General features: G+C 41.6%; 2 protein-coding genes across 3 annotated transcripts in view; both read left to right on the top strand.

Annotated features, from left to right (window-relative positions):
- Window positions 1–23402, top strand: part of RNF220 (ring finger protein 220) — a 271239-nt gene that overhangs the window by 54609 nt on the left and 193228 nt on the right. The window lies entirely within an intron of this gene.
- LOC139035250 (SWI/SNF-related matrix-associated actin-dependent regulator of chromatin subfamily D member 1) lies at window positions 10431–13660 on the top strand. Its single transcript, XM_070468266.1, has one exon. The coding sequence runs from the start codon at window positions 10438–10440 to the stop codon at window positions 11983–11985; it is 1548 nt and encodes a 515-aa protein (XP_070324367.1). The 5' UTR covers window positions 10431–10437; the 3' UTR covers window positions 11986–13660.

Here is a 23402-nt window from a genome sequence, read left to right as displayed (position 1 = left end):
CATTATAAAAATAATAAATTACAGAATACTAATTATAAAGTAAAAGTCTCTTTTACTTGACTTCTTTAATCTTACTCCTCACCATAAAGGTAAATACTGTCTGGTAACGGTAACCCTATATGCAAAACAGAAAAAGAGACTCAGATGTATAGAACAGACTTGTGGACTCTGGGAGAAGGCGAGGGTGGGATGTTTCAAGAGAACAGCATAGAAACATGTATATTATCTAGGGTGAAACAGATCACCAGCCCAGGTTGGGTGCATGAGACAAGTGCTCGGGCCTGGTGCACTGGGAAGACCCAGAGGGATCAGGTGGAGAGGGAGGTGGGAGGGGGGACCGGGATGGGGAATACATGTAAATCCATGGCTAATTCATTTCAATATATGACAAAAACTACTGTAATGATGTAAAGTAGTTAGCCTCCAAAAAAAAAAAAAAAGGTAGATACTGTCTACAGATTAGTTTTGTAGCCTTCTATACCTTTTCTTACTTATACATGTGAACATTTATATATTTTATGGTATATAAAAATATGGATTTTTACACAAATGGGATCAGATCATAAACATACTTCATGCTTTTTTCACTTAATTATGTATCTTTAAGTTTTTTACATGTCAAAACAAAATAGAATTACCTTGTCCTTTTAACCCCTAAATGCTATTCCATATTTTGTAACTACTATGAGTTATTTAGTTATTTGTCTGTTGCCTCCTGTTTTTTACTATTACAAGTAATATGAACATGTGCAATTATTTATGCAGGTAAGTTTCTAGTAGTAGAAGTGCTGGGTTAAAAGATGTGAGAGTTTAAATTTTTGTTAGAGTGTGCTCAGTTATCCTCCCAAAAGATTACCATCTGACAGTGAATGGGAGTACTCATTTTCCCACATCTCACCAACACTGGATGTTATCAGTCCTTCAGTTTTTGCAAATTTAATGAATAAAAAAATATATTTTATAGATTTGTATTTCTGTGGTCACTTGTGAATTTGAGCATGCTTTAATATATTTATTGATCATTTGTATTTCTTTTGTGAGTTGCCTTTCAATGAATGTTATTTGCCCATATCTCTATTAGGTTGTTATCTTTTTCTTATTGATTTGAAGGCTTGCATCATTACATTGTGATATTAGCTCTTTCTCTGTTATAGGTTACAAATATATACCTATATATTTAGTCTATTGTTTGTCCTTATTTACACTGTCTTACATAATGTAAAAGGTTTTCATATGTAGTAAAATTCATCAACCTTTTTTATATGGCTTCTGGGGTCTGTGTTTTACTCCTAGAATATTTTAGACATATAATCTTTTTCATCTCAATACCTTCTTAGTTTTATTATCCAAGTTAGATTCTTAATACAATTAAAATTAATTTTTGTCAATTAGTGTGAATAAAGATTTTAATTTTAGTTTTCTCTAAGAAAATTTCTAATTGTCTCGACACAATTAGCCTACTTCCAACTGATTTGAAATGTCAAGTTGTACATGAGTCTAGTTCTGGATTTATCCTTATCCCTGAATTTTGGGTCCATTTTTGCACCAAAGCAACTATTTAAATTATTGTAACATTATAGAATGTTTTTATACATTATGGGACCCAAAACTGCATTTACTAATCATTTTTCCTTTGTCTCATTGTTTTCCTTACTCATAATTTTCTTGAATGCTTTTGTACAATTTTTTTTGTCCCAGATTAATTTTAGAATAAATTTTCCTAGTTCCATGAGATACCTTATAAGCATTTGATGGGAATTTCATTAAATTTAAAGCTTAATTTGAGTCTCATCCAAGAACATGAGGTAGTTTTCATTTATCTTTGTCTTCTCCTAATGTCTCACAGTAAAGTTTACAGTTTCTTCATATACATTTTGAACATATTGGTCAGTGTGTGTGTGTGCTCAGTCGCTCAGTCGTGTCCAACTCTTTGCGACCCCATGGACTGTAGCCCACCAGGCTCCTCTGTCCGTGGAATTTTCCAGGCAAGAGTACTGGAGTGAGTTGCCATTCCCTACTCCAGGGGATCCTCCTGGCTCAGGGATCAGACCTGCATCTCTTGCGGTTGCTGTACTGGCAGGTGGATTCTTTACCACTCCACCACCTGGGAAACCCTATTGGTGAGTTTAGTCACAAATATTTTATAATTTGCTTGCTATTTTAAATATTTTTCATTAAATATTTTCTATTTTGTTATAGTTGCTTTAGGGATGGCTACCAGGTGGCTCAGTGGTAAAGAACCACTGCCTGCCAATGCAGAAGACTCAGGTTTGATCCCTGGGTCAGGATCAATTATGCTATGCCCTCCCTGGAGGAGGGCATAGCAACCCACTCCAGTACTCTTGCCTGGAGAATCCCATGGACAGAGGAGCCTGGCATCCCCAGTCCATATGGTCGCAGAGCGTCAGACACAACTAAAGTGACTTAGTACACACACATGGTTGGTTTATAGGAAAAGGGGTGCTTGCTCTGTTGATCTTCTGTCAAACCTTTTCTAAAATTTAATATTAATTTTGAATTTTTACAGTTAATTCTTAGACTTTCTGAGTTGAAAATTAAATCACGTGTAAGTTGTGATAGTTTTAAATCTGTCTTTGTAATACTCCTGTTTCTTTTCCTTGTCTTATAACAGCAGCTAGGACCTCTAGTGCTGTGTTTACTAGTTGCAACAATAGCAGTGAAACAGGTATCTTTGTCTTGTTCCTGACTTTTGTGGGAATAATGATGCCCTTCATCAAATTCAAGAAATTTTCTTCAATTACTGGCTTGCTAAGAGTTTTAAAATTCTTGTTTTGTTTGATTGCTTCCTCACCTCTTAAAATCAAGAATGGACATTAAAATATGTCACTTTTTAAAGTGTGGTGATCATGAAATTTTTCTCCCTTAATCTATTCATGTAATGGATTGTATCAGATTGTATTAGTAGACTTCCTAACATAGAATCATCCCTTACATTTCTGATTAAATCTTATTTAGTCATGAAAATTATTTGTTTTAGGAACAATTAAGTTTAAGATGTTTACATTGGCATTCTTAAGTAAACTGATAGTTTTCTCCTTTGTCTATTTTTTCCATTGGAGTAATATAAGTTTAGTATAAAGTTCTCAAACTTTGTGATCTCAGGACCCATTTGTACTCTTTAAAATTATTGAGGATCCTCAAAGAACTTTTGTTTATTTTAAAACACAAGAATGTACCCAGGACTTCCCTGGACATCCAGTGGTTAAGACTCTGTGCTTCCTGTTTATAATAGCCAGGACATGGAAGCAACCCAGATGCCCATCAGCAGACGAATGGATGAGGAAGCTGTGGTACATATACACCATGGAATATTACTCAGCCATTAAAAAGAATTCATTTGAATCAGTTCTAATGAGATGGATGAAACTGGAGCCCATTATACAGAGCGAAGTAAGCCAGAAAGATAAAGACCATTACAGTATACTAACACATATATATGGACTTTAGAAAGATGGTAATGATAACCCTATATGCAAAACAGAAAAAGAGACTCAGTTGTATGGAATAGACTTGTGGACTCTGGGAGAAGGAGAGGGTGGGATGTTTCAGGAGAACAGCATTGAAACATGTGTATTATCTAGGGTGAAACGGATAACCAGCTCAGGTTGGGTACATGAGACAAGTGCTCGGGCCTGGTGCACTGGGAAGACCCAGAGGGATCGGGTGGAGAGGGAGGTGGGAGGGGGGACTGGGATGGGGAATACATGTAAATCCATGGCTAATTCATATCAATGTATAACAAAAACTACTGTAATGATGTAAAGTAATTAGCCTCCAACTAATAAAAATTAAAAAAAAAAAAAAAAAGACTCTGTGCTTCCACTGTGCGGGGGCAGGGGCACAGGCTGATCCCTGGTCAGTTGGGGAACTAAGATCCAGGATGCTGTGTAGCTCAGGCCAAGAAAAGAAAGAATGTATGAGCGTATGTTTTATTAATTGTTGTAGCAGTGACATCATCACACAGCATTCCATCGGTCTCTAGAAAACTCCACCATACATGTGTATGAGAGAATGAGAGTAAAAAAACTGAAACGTCTTAGTATTGGTATAGAAATAGTTTTGCCTTATGGACTCCCAGAAAGGGCTCCAAGGACCTTCAGGATCCCTAGATCACCCTTTGAGAACTACTAACATAGCAGAGTAAGTTATAAGTTTTCCATGTTTCCTCTATACCAAGATAAATAACAGAAATTATTTTAGTCTTGAAGGTAGAACTAATCTAAAAATTATTTGAAACTGATGGCTTTGGAATGGTATATCTTTGCCTACCATTTCAATTTCTACTATGGTTATTGGCCTACTCAGGTTTTATATCTCTTCTTGAGTCAATTTGTACATTTACATTTACCTAGAAAGTCATGCAATTTCAGGTAGGTTTTTTTTTTTTTTACAGCTTAATGCCATTTTATTTTTTTTTCTTTTTCCATTTATTTTTATTAGTTGGAGGCTAATTACTTTACATCATTACAGTAGTTTTTGTCATACATTGAAATGAATTAGCCATGGATTTACATGTATTCCCCATCCCGGTCCCCCCTCCCACCTCCCTCTCCACCTGATCCCTCTGGGTCTTCCCAGTGCACCAGGCCCGAGCACTTGTCTCATGCACCCAACCTGGGCTGGTGATCTGTTTCACCCTAGATAATATACATGTTTCAATGCTGTTCTCTTGAAACATCCCACCCTCGCCTTCTCCCAGAGTCCACAAGTCTGTTCTATACATCTGTGTCTCTTTTTCTGTTTTGCATATAGGGTTATCGTTACCATCTTTCTAAATTCCATATATATGTGTTAGTATACTGTAATGGTCTTTATCTTTCTGGCTTACTTCACTCTGTATAATGGGCTCCAGTTTCATCCATCTCATTAGAACTGATTCAAATGAATTCTTTTTAATGGCTGAGTAATATTCCATGGTGTATATGTACCACAGCTTCCTTATCCATTCGTCTGCTGATGGGCATCTAGGTTGCTTCCATGTCCTGGCTATTATAAACAGTGCTGCGATGAACATTGGGGTGCACGTGTCTCTTTCAGATCTGGTTTCCTTGGTGTGTATGCCCAGAAGTGGGATTGCTGGGTCATATGGCAGTTCTATTTCCAGCTTTTTAAGAAATCTCCACACTGTTTTCCATAGTGGCTGTACTAATTTGCATTCCCACCAACAGTTCAGGTAGATTTTTATCTTTTAAGTATAAAGTTATACTTAATTACAATTTTTACATTTTCTTTATGTCAAAAATTAAACCTCGTCTTTTATTTTCATTATTGTTTGCCTGTATGTTTTCTTTTTTTATTCTTATTTGGGTTGCTAAAGGTTTCTCTGTTTTAAAGTCAGATTTATTGAGGTATAATTTACATACGGCAGAATTTACCCTTTATAGTATATAGTTCTATGAGTTCTGACAAATCAGTACAACCACGTAACCACCTACACAATTGTAGAAGAAATCTACCATTCTCAGAAGTTCCCTCATTTCCCTTTACAATCAACCTTTCTTTGATCCCCAGTTCCTGGCATCCTATTTCCTATTTTAGTAGTTTATTTCTTTTTATTTCTGAGTAGTATTCTATTATATGGCTGTACTATAGTTATCTATTTACCAGTTGAAGGATATTTGGTTGTTTCCAGTTTGGGGTGATTATGAATAAAGCCACTGTAAACATTTCAGATAGGTTTTTGTGTGAACATAAGTTTTTATTTTTCTTGAGTAAATACCTATAAGTGGAATTTCTAGGTCATATGGTAAGTGTTTGTCTGACTGTACAAGAAACTGCTGAACCATTTTCCTATCATTCTTTGTTTACTGGATTTCTGTTTATTTTGTTCTTTCTTTTGTTCTGGTCAAATCTCTTTTTAGAATGTGAGTTTGGTCTCCTCACACTGATTCACCTTAGCAAGGGCATGCTTCAAACATAAAATGCTAGGGAGGACACCTCAGTGACAGGCTTGGGAAGTGGTTGCACAAGGTGATATTATGTCTTATGAACTGAGTCACCCATGGGGGATCATAGGAGGGAGGAAGGAAAATGGGATAAATAGAAAGAGAGCAAAAGGAAAGGAAGAGAAGAAATTTAGACAACATGATGCCTAAAAGGGGAGTGATGTGTGCTGCCCTGTAATACCTTTTTTTTTCAATTTTTAAAAAAATTTTAATTTGAGGAAAATTGCTTTACAATGTTGTCTTAGTTTCTGCCATAAAACAATGCAAATCAGTTATAATTATATATGTGTGTGTGTGTGTATATCTTGTCCCTCTTAAGGTGCTTCAGACTCCTGTAATACCTTAATGTAACATTATGGTGTCATGGCAGCCTACAGAGAGCACTAACCTTGAGGGCAACAGGGTAGGGGAGGTGGGCCAGGAACCACTAATACAGATCCTGAAATCTTGTGGTTCCAAAGTTCTATCTGAGTAGATAGGTGAGCCAGTATGGGCTTTGGAAAAGAAGAATGATCCTGATCCAGTTGTGGCAGGACTGTGTATGTGCATGCTAAGTCAGTTCAGTCAGTTCAGTCAGTCAGTCAGTTCAGTTACTCAGTCGTGTCCAACTCTTTGCGACCCCATGAACCACAGCACGCCAGGCCTCCCTGTCCATCACCAACTCCTGGAGTCCACCCAAACCCATGTCCATCGAGTTGATGATGCCATCCAACCATCTCATCCTCTGTCATCCCCTTCTCCTCCTGCCCTCAATCTTTCCCAGCATCAGGGTCTTTTCAAATGAGTCAGCTCTTCGCATCAGGTGGCCAAAGTAATAGAGTTTCTGCTTCAACATCATCCTTCCAATGAACACCCAGGACTGATCTACTTTAGGATGGACTGGTTGGATCTCCTTGCAGTCCAGGGACTCTCAAGAGTCTTCTCCAGCACTACAATTCAAAAGCATCAATTCTTTGGTGCTCAGCTTTCTTTATAGTCCAACTCTCACATCTATACATGACTACTGGAAAAACCATAGCCTTGATTAGACGGACCTTTGTTGGCAAATTGTGTCTCTGCTTTTTAATATGCTGTCTAGGTTCGTCATAACTTTCCTTCCAAGGAGTAAGTGTCTTTTAATTTCATTGCTGCAATCACCATCTGCAGTGATTTTGGAGCCCAGAAAAATAAAATCAGCCAGTTTCCACCGTTTCCCCATCTATCTGCCATGAAGTGATGGAACCGGATGCCATGATCTTAATTTTCTGAATGTTGAGCTTTAAGCCAACTTTTTCACTCTCCTCTTTCACTTTCATCAAGAGGCTCTTTTGTTCTTCTTGACTTTCTGCCGTAACGGTGGTGTCATCTGCATATATGAAGTTATTGATATTTCTCCCAGCAATCTTGATTCCAGCTTGTGCTTCTTGCACCCCAGCGTTTCTCATGATGTACTCTGCATAGAAGTTAAATAAGCAGGGTGACAATATACAGCCTTGACGTACTCCTTTTCCTATTTGGAACCAGTCTGTTGTTCCATGTCCAGTTCTAATTGTTGCTTCCTGATCTGCATACAGGATCAGACTGTGATGAACTATGCCTCTCAAGAGGCAGGTCAGGTGGTCTGGTATTCCCATCTCTTGAAGAATTTTCCACAGTTTATTGTGATCCACACAGTCAAAGGCTTTGCTATAGTCAATAAAGCAGAAATAGATATTTTTCTGGAACTCTCTTGCTTTTTCGATGATCCAGTGGATGTTGGCAATTTGATCTCTGGTTCCCCTGCGTTTTCTAAAACTAGCTTGAACATCTGGAAGTTCACGGTTCACGTATTGCTGAAACCTGGCTTGGAGGATTTTAAGCATTACTTTACTAGTGTGTGAGATGAGTGCAGTTGTGCGGTAGTTTGAGCATTCTTTGGCGTTGCTTTTCTTTGGGATTGGAATGAAAACTGACCTTTTCCAGTCCTGTGGCCACTGCTGCATTTTCCAAATTTGCTGGTATATTGAGTGCAGCACTTTTACAGTGTCATCTTTCAGGATTTGAAATAGCTCAACTGGAATTCCATCACCTCCACTAGCTTTGTTTGCAGTCATGCTTCCTAAGGCCACTTGACTTCACATTCCAGGATGTCTGGCTCTAGGTGAGTGATCACACCATCGTGATTATCTGGGTCGTGAAGATCTTTTTTGTACAGTTCTTCTGTGTATTCTTGCCACCTCTTCTTAACATCTTCTGCTTCTGTTAGGTCCCTACCATTTCTGTCCTTTATTGAGCCCATCTTTGCATGAAATGTTCCCTTGGTATCTCTAATTTTCTTGAAGAGATCTCTGTGTTAGTAGCTCAGTCGTGTCCGACTCTTTGCAACCCCATGTACCATAGCCCACCAGGCTCCTCTGTCCATGGGATTTCCTAGGCAGGAGTAGTGGAGTGGGTTGCTATTTCCTTCTCCATTTCCTTCTCTAGTCTTTCCCATTCTATTGTTTTCCTCTATTTCTTTGCATTGACCACTGAGGAAGGCTTTCTTACCTCTCCGTGCTATTTGAAACTCTGCCTTCACATGGGAATATCTTTCCTTTTCTACTTTGCTTTTGCTTCCCTTCTTTTCACAGCTATTTGTAAGGCCTCCTGAGACAGGCATTTTGCTTTTTTGCATTTCTTTTTCTTGGGGATGGCCTTGATTCCTGTCTCCTGTACAATGTCACAAATCTCCATCCATAGTTCATCAGGCACTCTATCAGACCTAGTCCCTTAAATCTATTTCTCACTTCCACTGTGTATTCATAAGGAATTTGATTTAGGTCATACCTGAATGGTCTAGTGGTTTTCCCCACTTTCTTCAATTTCAGTCTGAATTTGGCAATAAGGAGTTCATGATCTAAGCCACAGTCAGCTCCTGGTCTTGTTTCTGCTGACTATAGCGCTTCTCCATCTTTGGCTGCAAAGAATATAATCAATCTGATTTCGCTGTCGACCATCTGATGATGTCCATGTGTAGTGTCTTCTCTTGTGTTGTTGGAAGAGGGTGTTTGCTATGACCAGTGTGTTCTCTTGGCAAAACTGTTAGCCTTTGCCCTGCTTCATTCTGTACTCCAAGGCCAAATTTGCGTGTTACTCCAGGTGTTTCTTGACTTCCTACTTTTGCACTCCAGTCACTTCAGTCATGTCCAACTCTTTGCGACCCCATGGGCTATAGCCAGGGGGCTCTGTCATGGGATCCTGCAAGTAAGAATACTGGAGTGGGTTGCCATGCCCTCCTCCCAAATCTCTTATGCCTCCTGCATTAGCAGGTGGGTACTTTACCACTAGCGCCACCTGGGAATGGGATTAGGGTTTGGGAAAAGGAAAGAGGCTGGAGATGGGACCAGCAGTGAGGCTGCTGTCAGAGTCTTGGGGGGCTCATGGTCTTATCAAAGGAAAGAGAAATTTGTGGAGTGGAAAATATGGTAGGCACCCAATAAATACTCATTTAGTTAGTTACTTAAGGAGCTTGCTGTTCAAGTTGAATGCAAAAAATAGAGGTTTGTTAGAACTGCAAATGAATGAACTGGAGATGATGAAAACATTGAAAACAATGTGGAAAAGTGAGTAGATTGAAAGGAGAAAAGAATCTTGAAAAATTAATTTAAGTCTGGGACAAGGGAAGGAGCTGGCAACAGAGACAGAGGATCAACTAGTCAGAAAGCTGTGATTATAGCACAAACTTTTGGGAATAAACAGGGAAACCTAGTGAAGATCAAGTATATCTCTGAGTTCTCTGGCTCCAGTACCTGACCATTGGTCCCTGGTTGACCCGAGCTCATCTGGACACCCTGAAGCCAGAGAGCTAAGTGATGATAAGCAAGGTTCCTGAGAGGTTCTCAGCTTTGGGGTGGGGTGAGGGGCAAATTAAAATGGTCCTGAAAGACCTTTCTATCCTTGGGATCTTGTGATTCTAGTGAAAATATTGCTCAAGTGTCATATTCCCAGAATAAGGACTTGATTTGAAGAAAGGCCCTAAGACCTTCAGTGGGAAAGAACAAGTAAAGGCTATTGGGTAACCCAAGCCAAGACAATTTCCATCAGTCTCTGATGGTGTTTAATTTGGGAGAGAATAGAGCTCTTTCCACTGCAGAATTTGTGGAATTTTTTGTCCAGCGCTCCTATAATGAGGTATGGTTACTACATGTTGCAAGAGAAGGAAAAATAATAAGGGATTCAGGATGGGGAACACATGTAAATCCATGGCTGATTCATGTCAATGTATGGCAAAAACCACTACAATATTGTAAAGTAATTAGCCTCCAACTAATAAAAATAAATGGAAAAAAATTTAAGAAAATAATAATAATAAGACAGGACAAATAACATGATTTTTATTTGGTTTCAATGGCACATTAAGGAAGACTTCAGTTCCCCCTTTACAAGAAAGGCCATTTACCTCTCAGAGCATTGAAAAGCCCATGGAGTTGAGTTCTATGTAAGAAAATAGTGTAGAGTGAGGGCTCCGGGAAAGATGGCGGCCCGGGCGGGTTTCCAGTCCGTGGCTCCGAGCGGCGGCGCCGGAGCCTCAGGAGGGGCGGGCGCGGCGACTGCCCTGGGCCCGGGCGGGACACCGGGGCCTCCGGTGCGAATGGGCCCGGCGCCGGGTCAAGGGCTATACCGCTCCCCGATGCCTGGAGCGGCCTATCCGAGACCAGGTATGCTACCAGGCAGCCGAATGACACCTCAGGGACCTTCCATGGGACCCCCTGGCTATGGGGGGAACCCTTCAGTCCGACCTGGCCTGGCCCAGTCAGGGATGGACCAGTCCCGCAAGAGACCTGCGCCTCAGCAGATCCAGCAGGTCCAGCAGCAGGCGGTCCAAAATCGGAACCACAATGCAAAAAAAAAGAAGATGGCTGACAAAATTCTACCTCAAAGGATTCGTGAACTGGTACCAGAATCCCAGGCCTATATGGATCTCTTGGCTTTTGAAAGGAAACTGGACCAGACTATCATGAGGAAACGGCTAGATATCCAGGAGGCCTTGAAACGTCCCATCAAGCAAAAACGGAAGCTGCGAATTTTCATTTCTAACACTTTCAATCCGGCTAAGTCAGATGCTGAGGATGGGGAAGGGACGGTGGCCTCCTGGGAACTTCGGGTAGAAGGACGGCTCCTGGAGGATTCAGCTTTGTCCAAATATGATGCCACCAAACAAAAGAGGAAGTTTTCTTCTTTTTTTAAATCCTTGGTGATCGAACTGGACAAAGACCTGTATGGACCAGACAACCATCTGGTAGAATGGCACAGGACCGCCACTACCCAGGAGACGGATGGCTTCCAGGTGAAGCGGCCGGGAGATGTGAATGTACGATGTACTGTCCTGCTGATGCTGGATTACCAGCCTCCTCAGTTTAAATTAGACCCTCGTCTGGCTCGGCTTCTGGGCATTCACACCCAGACCCGTCCGGTGATCATTCAAGCACTGTGGCAATATATTAAGACACACAAGCTCCAGGACCCACATGAGCGGGAGTTTGTCATTTGTGACAAGTACCTCCAGCAGATCTTTGAGTCTCAACGTATGAAGTTTTCAGAGATTCCCCAACGGCTCCATGCCTTGCTTATGCCCCCTGAACCCATTATCATTAATCATGTCATCAGTGTTGACCCGAATGATCAGAAAAAGACAGCTTGTTATGACATTGATGTGGAAGTGGATGATACCTTGAAGACCCAGATGAATTCTTTTCTGCTGTCTACTGCCAGCCAGCAGGAGATTGCTACTCTAGACAACAAGATCCACGAGACAATAGAAACTATCAATCAGCTGAAGACCCAGCGGGAGTTCATGCTGAGCTTTGCCAGAGACCCTCAGGGTTTCATCAATGATTGGCTTCAGTCCCAGTGCCGGGACCTCAAGACCATGACTGATGTGGTGGGTAACCCAGAGGAGGAACGCCGAGCAGAGTTCTACTTCCAGCCTTGGGCCCAGGAGGCTGTGTGTCGATATTTCTACTCCAAGGTGCAACAGAGACGACAAGAATTAGAGCAAGCCCTGGGAATCCGAAATACATAGGGCTTCTCCCACAGCCCTGATGTGGCTGCACCGATTTCTTTATTTGGGCCCTGTGCTGCCTGCCTCAGAGCACCTGCCTTGGTCTTGCTTGGGGCTTTCCAGGGGATGCTGTCGGTTCTAGGACAACACCAGAATGAAGAGGGTCTCGTGTGACACCGGCTAGCCTCTTCTCCCACCCCACCCCTTCCTATCCCCAGCTTCCCTTTGCCCCACAAAGTTCCCGTGTGCCTCTCCCCTCCCCTGGTCTGCGTAGGACCTCTAGATAGTATTAGAGAGAGAACCTGTAGTGGTAATCAGTGCATTGAATGGATTGGGCCTAAGGCCAAGTGGTCTTCAAGGGGACCAGCTACACTGATCCTGCCCTTCAGAGACCCGGGAGTTGGGAGCGGTAGCCCCTTCTCCACGACTCAGGCCTGGGGGCACTCTATAAGCTAGTTGATCTTGGCTCTCCTGATAACAGAATCCAGTTTCCTTCCTTCCCTCCACAGGTTTGGAGCAAACTCTCCCTTCACTTGTTGCCCTCTAGCACTAAAGGAACCCTGGCTCTCAGGCTCCACTGAGCCCCAGGTCAGTCCGCAGCCCTCCCGATGGGCCTGCTGTCTCAGTGCTTCTCCCCTCCCTCACAGGGGGTCCACATCAGTATTAGAGTTTGTTCTCGTAGTATTGCTCCCTCCCAGCACACTCCTTGTAGCTGCTGTTGAGGATTCCCTCCTGTCTGTCCTGACCGAGGGCACTCGGGTAGGGGAATCTTGCCTTTCCGTCAGAGCCCCAGGGACCTCACCTAGGGTGCCGTCATTGCCAGTGGAGGCTGTTCCTTTCTGCTGTAGCGTGGAGGTGTGATTCATTCATTCACTCCACCCTGCCTCCCCCATCCCTTCATGGAGAAACAGGCCTGCGATCAAACGGGTAAAAGCCCTGGGCCGTCCCTGTCTTCCTGTACCTTGTCTGCCCAGTTGACACCCGCTGGTGACTGCTGGGGCACTGAGGAGTGAACGCGCCTGGGGCTGCAGAGAGCGCTGACTTGAGTTTGTGACTCTTCCCTCTCCCTGCCTCACAGGATTGTGACTCCCCAGCCCCCGCCCTCAAAGCTTCAGACCCCTCAGGTAGCAGCAGGACCTTGTTGTGCGATCTTGGCCCCTTGGAACTGAGATGGTTTTGCATCTTTCCAGGAGAGCCTCAAATTCTTCCAGGTTGTATCACCCCCGAGTTAGCATATCCCAGGCTCGCAGACTCAACACAGCAGGGTGGGAGACAGCTGGGCACAGAGGGGGAATTCCGTTCGGCATGGGCTGTAAACCTGCAGAACTGACAAAGCCCCTGCTTCCCCACCCCCTCCTCAGGCTCCTGCGAGCACACCCCCCAGCCCTGTATCCCTGCCTGTTCCATGCTGGGGACAGCAGGGTTCTCTCCCCATCTTCTCCTTCCAGTCATTAATCACCCCCCTCCCTGAAAGGTTCTCCCCACAGTGACACTGGACAACCTCTGTCCCTGGGGCTGGAACCATGAGAAGGAAGCTCAGCACTCCTAGTGTCCCTGTTGAAGATAACTGTTTTTATTAACTGAATTATTATGTTTTTTTCATGGACCAAAATTTTTTTTGTACTGCCCCCTTATCAATGTCACCCAGTTTTAATAAAAGAATCTTCTGAAAAAAAAAAAAAAAAAAAAAAGAAAATAGTGTAGAGTGAAAACTGACATGATAGTGTTGCATTATTTAGGTAACATTTGTTAGCAACCTACTAAGAGCTGGATGCTGCAGTTCATTGGGTTGCAAAGAGTCAGACATGACTTAACGACTAAACAACAGGAAAGAGCTGGATCGTCTTGCCACCCCAACCTTCTTTCAGTTTCTCAAACTTGTCTCCCTTCCTTCTGTCTCTGGGTCTTGGTACCTACTGTTCCCTTGATCCAGAACATATGTCCTCCCACCCACCTCTTTGCCTCTACCCACTCCTGCCTCCAGCCCACTTTGCCCAGCTAATCCCGTTACCCTTCAGATCTGCTCCTAAGTTAGCACCTCAGAATATTCTCAACTGGTTGCTTTTTCTTGCTGCTCTCATAGTAGCTCATGTCTACTTTCCTTTGCCCTCTTCCTTTTTCCTTTCCTCCTTCCCTCAAGCATTAAACAAATGAACGCAAAGAGAAATAGAAAATGGTAAATTGCAATAAATGCTTTGAAGGAAAAGAACAACTTATTTCAGTAAAGACATATATATATATAGGGCTTCCCGGGTGGTGCAGTGGTAAAGAATTTGCCTGCCAATGCAGGAGACTCTGGTTCTATCCCTGGGTTGGGAAGATCCCCTGGAGTAGGAAATGGCAATCCAACCCAGTATTCTTGCCTGGAAAATCCCATGGACAGAGGAGCCAGGCAGGCTACAGCCCATGGGGTCACAAAGAGCTGGACACAACTGAGCAACTGAGCAGACACACCTCAAATATATTTATTGGTTCATTATTCACACAAATAGATGTTCAGAATTATGTGTTGAATAAATGCATGAAGAATAATTATGAGTAAGACCTCTCACTGGAGGAGGTGGTAAAGAGAATTCCAGGCAAGGAAAATGACATGTGCAAAGATACAGAAGCATGAATGAGTGTGAGGTAATTGACAAATCACTAGAAATATGAGTAAGTGGATGGGTTGAAGATAAGATTGTAAAGGTAAGCTGGATCCTGTTTGTAACTTTGGCTTTTTTCCCAATTAGGAGAGAGTGGGGGAAATCAAAGGTTTTTAAGCAAGAAGAGTGTTATATTCAGATTTGTGTTTTAGAGAGATAACTGATTCTTCATCTATTGCTATTCCATCCCTGAAATTTTAAATTCTGAAACAGAAGTCCTACTCATTTAGCATGGCTCGTATGGTGATTAATCAAAATCAGTTACAGTGGAAAATCATAAAAATTACTGTATATATATATATATATATATATATATATATATATGTTTTCAATGTCTTACTCTAATTTAGAACATATACATCTACAACCACTTCAGGTTCCCTTAAGTGCAGAGTCTGATTTTTGAATGACTGCATCCATATAGAATTATCTATGGACTTCAGCTTCAAAATAGAACAAGAACTTGTTGTTCAGTCACTAAGTCACAGCCGACTCTTTGCAACCCCATGGACTGAAGCATACCAGGCTTCCCTGTCCTTCACTATCTCCTGGAGCTTGCTCAAATTCATGTGCATTGAGTTACTGATGCCATCCAACCATCTCATCCTCTGTCTCTCCTTTCTCCTCCCGCCTTCAGTCTTTCCCAGCATCAGGGTCCTTTCCAATGAGTCAGCTCTTTGCATCAGGTGGCCAAAGTATTGGAGCTTTAGCATCAGTCCTTCCAACAAATATTCAGGGTTGATTTTCTTTAGGATTGATTGGTTTGATCTCCTTACTCTCCAAGGAACTCTCAAGAGTCTTCTCCAGCACCACAGTTTGAAAGCATCAGTTCTTCAGCACTTAGCCTTCTTTATGGTTCAACTCTCACATCTATAGAAAATTAAATATTTCTTATAAAATAACCTCGCCACAGAGTCCATGATTATGATACTTTCAGGTTTTTTATATGATATTATAATGGTTAAAACACAGTCTCCCAAACCAGGCTGCTGGGTTCAAATCCTGTACCACTTCCTAACTCAGGCAAATTGTTAGCTTCTTTGTGCCTCAGTTTCCTTAATACTCTCTTCAGAGTGTTATCATGAGGCTCAAATGATATTTTACATACAGTCCTCATGTAGTGCCTGACACATAGTCAACATTCAACAGACATTAACTATTTTCCAGTTGTCTCACCCACACCCAATTCAATAGAATTTTAAAAAGACTTTCTTCTATGGAAACTTTCCAGAGTATTTAATTCAGTGTTCTTAGGAACAACAATTCTCTTTATTTTTGCACCACTGGCTTACGTAATATTTAATTAAGTAAATACAGTAACCACTTCTATTGGCATAAACAAACTTTGGCACAATCACAAAGACATACTCAACATGTGGTAGAAGTAGATGTGGACATGCTAGAGGGTCACCTATGAGTGCGGACCATGCAAGGTGCTGTGGCCATTAATCAGGGTGTTTTTCAGTGGGATTGGAAAGACTCAAACCAGTAGATCAGTAGAGAAGAGATCAGTTAAGAAAGCATCTACTCTTGGGTGTCAGCCTCTATCCTTCTTGCATCCTTTCTCCTTTGCTCCTATTATAGCTACACTTTAATTTCACCAACTCCCCAGGCATAGGCCAGACCTGTAATCTTTCTAAGCCTCAAAAAGGAGACTACTCTCCTATGACATTTAAAATAAAAACAATAGTAACTTGTAAAATAAGCATTAGGAAGTCCAATAAAGGTCTGACTTTTCCCATGGTGTTTATTTTGGTGTTTTTAAAAAAAATTTCAGATTCTCTCCCCAGATTGTAGCAGCGGTTCCCTTTGCTTTGCTGGTGACATCTATAGGGTAATCTAGCACTGCATTTGACTCCCACATTTTCCCCCAACCTCTGAGCCTCTGCCTAGAATCACTTTCCTCACTTTTAACTGCTTTCTTGCCAGAATCTTCTATCCCATTTCCTTATACAGAACCCACCCAATAGCCCCCTAAACATTGGATATATTGAATTTGAGGTGACTTTTCAGCTCCCAGGTAGAAATGTCCAGTAGAAATTTGAATGTAAAACATCGAACCCAGGAGAGAGACTAAAAGTAGATGAGAGATTTTATTTTATTTTTTTTATTAAAATCTGGATTATATTTAATTATATTAAAATCTGGGTACACAGGAGTTCATTACTTTTTTTTTCTTTTTTTTAATTTTTATTTTTTAAATTAATTATTTATTTTTTTATTTTTTTCATTTTATTTTATTTTTTTTTCCATTTATTTTTATTAGTTGGAGGCTAATTACTTTACATCATTGCAGTGGTTTTTGTCATACATTGAAATGAATTAGCCATGGATTTACATGTATTCCCCATCCCGGTCCCCCCTCCCACCTCCCTCTCCACCTGATCCCTCTGGGTCTTCCCAGTGCACCAGGCCCAAGCACTTGTCTCATGCACCCAACCTGGGCTGGTGATCTGTTTCACCCTAGATAATATACATGTTTCGATGCTGTAGATGAGAGATTTTAAAATCTGCAACATAGGGACTTCTCTGGTAGTCCATTGGTTAAGAATCTGCCTTCCAACGCAGGGGATGCAGTGTCAATCCCTGGTTGAGGAACTAAGATCCTACATGGCAACTAAGCCCTGTGTCATAACTAGAAGGACTACCTGTTATAACCAAGACCTGGCACAGCCAAAAAAGTAAATGAATAAAACTTTGGAAAAAATAAAATCTGTAACATGTAAGTGTTGATATCACAGTAATCCAAGTCTAGGCCCCAACCAGTAATGCTGAAGAAGCTGAAATTGAACAGTTCTGTGAAGACCTACAAGACCTTCTAGAACTAACACCCAAAAGAGATGTCTTTTTCATCATGGGGGACTGGAATGTAAAAGTAGGAAGTCAAGAGACACCTGTAGTAACAGGCAAATTTGGCCTTGGAGTTCAAAGTGAAGCAGGGCAGAGGCTAATAGAGTTTTGCCAAGAGAATGCACCCTCTTGGGTCATAGCAAACACCCTCTTCCAACAACACAAGAGAAGATTCTACATATGCACATCATCAGATGGTCAATACTGAAACCAGATTGATTATATTCTTTGCAGCCAAAGATTGAGAAGCTCTATACGGAGCTTCTGTGGCTCAGAAGCTGACTGTGGCTCAGATCATAAATACCTTATTGCAAATTTCAGACTTAAGTTGAAGAAAGTAGAGACAACCACTAGACCATTCAGGTATGACCTAAATCAAATCTCTTACAACTATATAGTGGAAGTGACAAATAGATTCAAGGGATTAGATCTGATAGACAGAGTACCTGAAGAACTATGGATGGAGGTTTGTGACATTGTATAGGAGGCAGGGATCAAGAACATCCTTAAGAAAAAGAAATGCAAAAAGGTAAAATGGTTGTCTGAGGCCTTACAAATAGCTGAGAAAAGAAGAGATGCTAAAGGCAAAGGAGAAAAGGAAAGATATATCCATCTGAATGCAGAGTTCCAAAGAATAGCAAGGAGAGATAAGAAAGCCTTTCTCGGTGATCAATGCAAAGAAATAGAGGAAAACAATAGAATGGGAAAGACTAGAGATCTCTTCAAGAAAATTAGAGATACTGAGGGAACATTTCATGCAAAGATGGGCTCAATAAAGGACAGAAATGGTAGGGACCTAACAGAAGCAGAAGATGTTAAGAAGAGGTAGCAAGAACACACAGAAGAACTGTACAAAAAAGATCTTCACGACCCAGATAATCATGATGGTGTGATCACTCAGCTAGAGCCAGACATCCTGGAATACAAAGTTAAGTGGCCTTAGGAAGCATGACTGCAAACAAAGCTAGTGGAGGTGATAGAATTCCAGTTGAGCTATTTCAAATCCTAAAAGATGAGGCTGTGAAAGTGCTGCACTCAATATGCCAGCAAATTAGGAAAACACAGAACTGGAAAAGGTCAGTTTTCATTCCAATCCCAAAGATTTTGGCAATGCCAAAGAATGTTCAAACCACCGCACAGTTGCACTCATTTCACACACTAGCAAATCAGTGCTCAAAATTCTCCAAGCCAGCCGTCAACAGTATGTGAACCGTGAATTTCCAGATGTTCAAGCTGGATTTAGAAAAGGCAGAGGAACCAGAGATCAAATTGCCAACATCTGTTGGATCCTCGAAAAAGCAAGAGCGTACCAGAAAAACATCTACTTCTGCTTTATTGACTATACCAGAGCCTTTGACTGTGTGGATCACAATAAACTGTGGAAAATTCTTAAAGAGATGGGAATACCAGACCACCTTACCTGCCTCCTGAGAATCTGTATGCAGGTCAAGAAGCAACAGTTAGAACTGGACAAGGAACAACAGACTGGTTCCAAATGGAGAAAGGAGTATTTCAAGGCTATATATTGTTACCCTGCTTATTTAACTTATATGCAGAGTACATCATGAGAAACGCTGGGGTGCAGGAAGCACAAGCTGGAATCAAGATTGCTGTAAGAAATATCAATAACCTCATATATGCAGATGACACCACCATTACAGCAGAAAGCCAAGAAGAACTAAAGAGCCTCTTGATGAAAGTGAAAGAGGAGAGTGAAAAAGTTGGCTTAAAACTGAACATTCAGAAAACTAACATCATGGCATCGGGTCCCATCCCTTCATGACAAATAGATGGGGCAACAATGGAAACAGTGAGAGGTTTTATGTTTTTTGGCTCCAAAGTCACTGCAGATGGTGACCGTAGCCATGAAATTAAAAGATGCTTGCTCCTTGGAAGAAAAGTTATGACCAACCAAGACAGCGTATTAAAAAGCAGAGACATTACTTTGCCAACAAAGGTCCATCTAGTCAAAGTTATGGTTTTTCCAGTAGTCATGTATGGATGTGAGAGTTGGACTATAAAGAAAGCTAAGCGCCAAAGAATTAATGCTTGTGAACTGTAGTGTTGGAGAAGACTCTTGAGAGTCCCTTGGACTTCAAGGAGATTGAACCAGTCAATCCTAAAGGAAATCGGTCCTGAATATTCTTTGGAAGAACTGATGTTGAAGCTGAAACTCCAATCCTTTGGCCACCTGATGCAAAGAACTGACTCATTTGAAAAGACCCTGATGCTGGGAAAGATGGAAGGTGGGAGGAGAAGGGGGCAACAGAGGATGAGATGGTTGGATGGCATCACCAACTCAATGGACATGAGTTTGAGCAAGCTCTGGGAGTTGATGGACAGGGAGGCCTGGTGTGCTGCAGTCCATGGGGTCACAAAGAGTCAGACACAACTGAGGGACTGAACTGAACTGAGCACATAAGTGGGATTTGCCCCCATGTGTTTAGGTCCCATAACCCATAAAGAGCTTGTCGAGAAGGAAGAGCAATGGCTGAGCTGAGAGCTCTGAGGAACATCACTGTGTAAGGGCCAGGTGGAGCAGGAGCTGCCGGTGAAAGAGTGAATCTCGACATGCAGGGAATCCTGAATCCAAGGCAGGAGGGCTTCAGGAAGTGATGGTTACCAGTGTCAAGTGTAACAGAGCGGTGTGGTAAGAGTAGATGGTGCCTTGCACCTGGTAGGTACTCAATACCTATGTGTGAACTGATGTATTAAGGTGAGAGAGAGTGAAATATTTCAAGATGCTTGGCTGAAAAAAGAAGTCAAAAGCTATGTCCGTAGGCTAACTCTATGGAGGGCAGGAAAGAAGGGCAGAATCTAGTGGAAGATCAGAACCTCCTGCTGAGGTCATTGAGGAAATTCTCATTTCCCCTTCTTAGTTAGGGTGAGAAGTAGTGAGCTGTTTTAACTTCTTCCCACTTCAGGGTCCTTTGTCATCTTCCTTAGGTCAGTATCCAGTATTTTTTCTGCTGGGTTTTGGGATCTGGGTTTTCCAGTGAAGGAGCCCTGCTGAGTTAGTCTTTTCCAGTTCAAGGTCCCAGAGACCCTAAATCTGAAAAGCCATAGTAGACTTACTGCAGGTGATGAGCAGACTGAGGCAGGAGTGGAGCCCAGTGGCCAGACTCTGAGCCCATGGAGAACCACAGGGTCTGAGGAGAGCTGCCTCTGGGGGGTTTTCCACTGACTGGCTCCTTGCTTGCCTAGACGTCCTCTCTCGTGTCAGCAGATCACAACAACAGTTGGTTTGGTTGGGGGATAACAGGCAAAACCACAAAAGAAATATTCTTGTGCCATTCATCTAAAGTGTGATTCTTTATTTGATGGCTGTCTATCTCAGTGAAAGCATAAGCTTATAAGGGCAGTGACTGTATTCACTTTAGCACTATTGTATCCTTTGTGCCTGGGACATAATCAGTATTCAATCAGTGTTTGCTTAATAGGGGAAAAAGCAAGTAATGCTGTCTATTGATGGTGTCTAGACCAATAAAAAACTGAGATTTTTGTATCCCCCTAAAAGTGGGTTTTCTATGAAGCTCATGAAATTTAAACTTATGGGCCCCTTGTTTGCATAGGCTTCTAGGAGAGGCCTTAGCAATATATTTGTTGTTGTTGTTTCAGTCACTGAAGTCATATTTGACTCTTTTGCGACCCCATGGACTATAGCCCGCCAGGCTCCTCTGTCCATGGGATTCTCCAAGCAAAAATATTGGAGTGGGTTGCCATTCCTTATCCAGGGGGTCTTCCCAACCCAGGGATAGAACTTGTGTCTCTTGCTTGGCAGGTGGATTCTTTACCACTGAACCGCCAGGGAAGCCCAACAATGTCTTTACACGGTCACATTTTTTTAATTTGCAAAAAATAAGATACCTTAATCAGAGTTTAATATGATTACTGTTTCTATTCTGACTCCCTACTTCCTCTCCTGTGAAGTGGTTTGAAGCATCTGTGGGTGTTTGGGAGACCAGGTTAAAGGGAAGCTGAGTTGGGAATATAGTTTGTTTATTTGGGTTAATGGGATCTGTTTATGTGGTTCACAGTCTCCTCTGTGCAGAGTTAACTTACTGCTGGCTGCCCCAGTGTAGAAATGTCTCTCAGGAGTCCTGCTACTGCCCACTATGCTAACTCACAGGGGATCAAGACACAAAGATACATGGCCAGAGCGTGTAGGGACATGAGTGTGCCCTAGTGTGCCCTGCCATGGAAGAGAAACCAGGCTTAAAAGGTATGGATCGAGAAAAATATGTGAAAAATTGTAGGTGGAAATTTGTAGTTTTATTGATGCTTCGTCGAAACAGAACCTCTCACCTATTAGGAATACACTTCTTAATGCAGTCTATACAGTGATAAGTATATTATATGTTTTCTTTTTTATGGGGATCACTTGAGATAGAGTTTATTAAAATTCCTGTGTTTATAAACCTGTAGCAATACTACTAATAATGAGTGCATTCTTATGTGAATTTATGTTTTACACATCCCCAAAATACTGACACCACTGAAGATAATATAAAACTAATATGGACTATAACTAGGACATCAATAATAAACTGGTAAAAGAGTGTCAATAAAGTCCAAGAGTATTCAGGAAATTTTGAAGTGCCCTGCAATATTACAACTCCTGTGTAAAAGAAACTTGATAGATGTTCATAATAGTCCTTTAAAATTTATATAACAATACTAACAGGGAGTTTTGAAACTGGAGGAAACTTCTCTAAATTCTCAGTAATAAACAAAGTTTGATCAACAGTGGTAGATGAAAGACAATTATATTTCTCCTTTCTTTACAGAAAATTACACTTAAAAATTGTTGGCCCTATGGAGAGTTAAGGCACAAAAATCATAGGAAATAAACACTTAGGGGGTGTGACAATTTTTTAAAATTGTTATTTAAAAACATTTGTCATGGTCATGATTTTCCTCAGCTTTTAAAATTTTATAATTTGTTGCACTAGCCTATGTCATTCCATATAAATACTCATTTTTGAATCTAATCTTACCTTTGTAATTTTAGAACATTTATTTTTATTTATTTATTATTTGACTGTGCCAGATCTGAGGGCATGTGGGCACGTGGGATCTTCAATCTTCATTGCCTGGATGTAGGATCTTTAGTTCAGGCATATGAACTCTTAGCTGTAGCATGTGGAATTTAGTTCCTTGATGAGGGATTATACCCGGGCCCCCTGCATTGGGAGCACAGAGTCTTAGCCACTGGACCACCAGGGAAGTCCCCTTGTAATTTTTTTCAAAGAGGGCTCTCAGAATTGTACATGTGAAGTTTCAGATGCCAGAAGACATGGATCTGCTCCTGTATCCTCCATCTTCCTGATTTTGTGTGGTTTTGGATGGGAAGCAATAGTATCATTGGAGTCCCAGCTGTAGGCAGTTGGTGTATGACTGGTTCCCATGCCAGTATTTTAGATGGCACCTGGCCTCCTTTTCTGACTTAAAGAATGAATTTCCAGAATTAACCAGGAGCTGAAGACCACTCCTTTCTGATACACTCATGGGGCTTGAGTTTTAACCTTACCTAGCTTCTCTCTGTGCCTAGGCCCCCGGGACAGATTCCTTCTTCCTTTGCCATTTGGCTGACTCTAGAGTGGAGGCAGAGTTGAAGGGAAGAAGGGGGAAGAGGATCACAGGCCTGCAGAATTCTAGTTTGATGTCTTTTTGCGGGGAGTGCTTCCTTATTGGTCTCAGTTGGTATATCTCACTAAGAAATCTGGCAGAAATGAGAAAGAAGGCATATGATGACTAATTGAAGGAAGTGGTGATATTTAGCTTGGAAAAGCAATATCTCTGTTGGAGACCTGTATCAGGAGTCTTGACGCAAGGTAGAGTAGCATGTCCACTCAAAACTCAGTGCCGTAAGATGGTGGGTACTTGTTTCTTGAATGCACAGGTATGTGGATCACTGAGGGTCAGCTGATCTCAGCTGGGCCC

Source organism: Odocoileus virginianus, chromosome 5 (assembly GCF_023699985.2).
Source record: "Odocoileus virginianus isolate 20LAN1187 ecotype Illinois chromosome 5, Ovbor_1.2, whole genome shotgun sequence".
NCBI classification, from domain to species: domain Eukaryota; kingdom Metazoa; phylum Chordata; class Mammalia; order Artiodactyla; family Cervidae; genus Odocoileus; species Odocoileus virginianus.
Note: the sequence above shows the minus strand (reverse complement) of the source record. Positions and strands in the feature narration are given on the sequence as shown.

Excerpts from the sequence above, each read along its gene's own strand:
- LOC139035250 (XM_070468266.1), top strand. The coding sequence starts at position 10,438 with ATGGCGGCCCGGGCGGGTTTCCAGTCCGTGGCTCCGAGCGGCGGCGCC.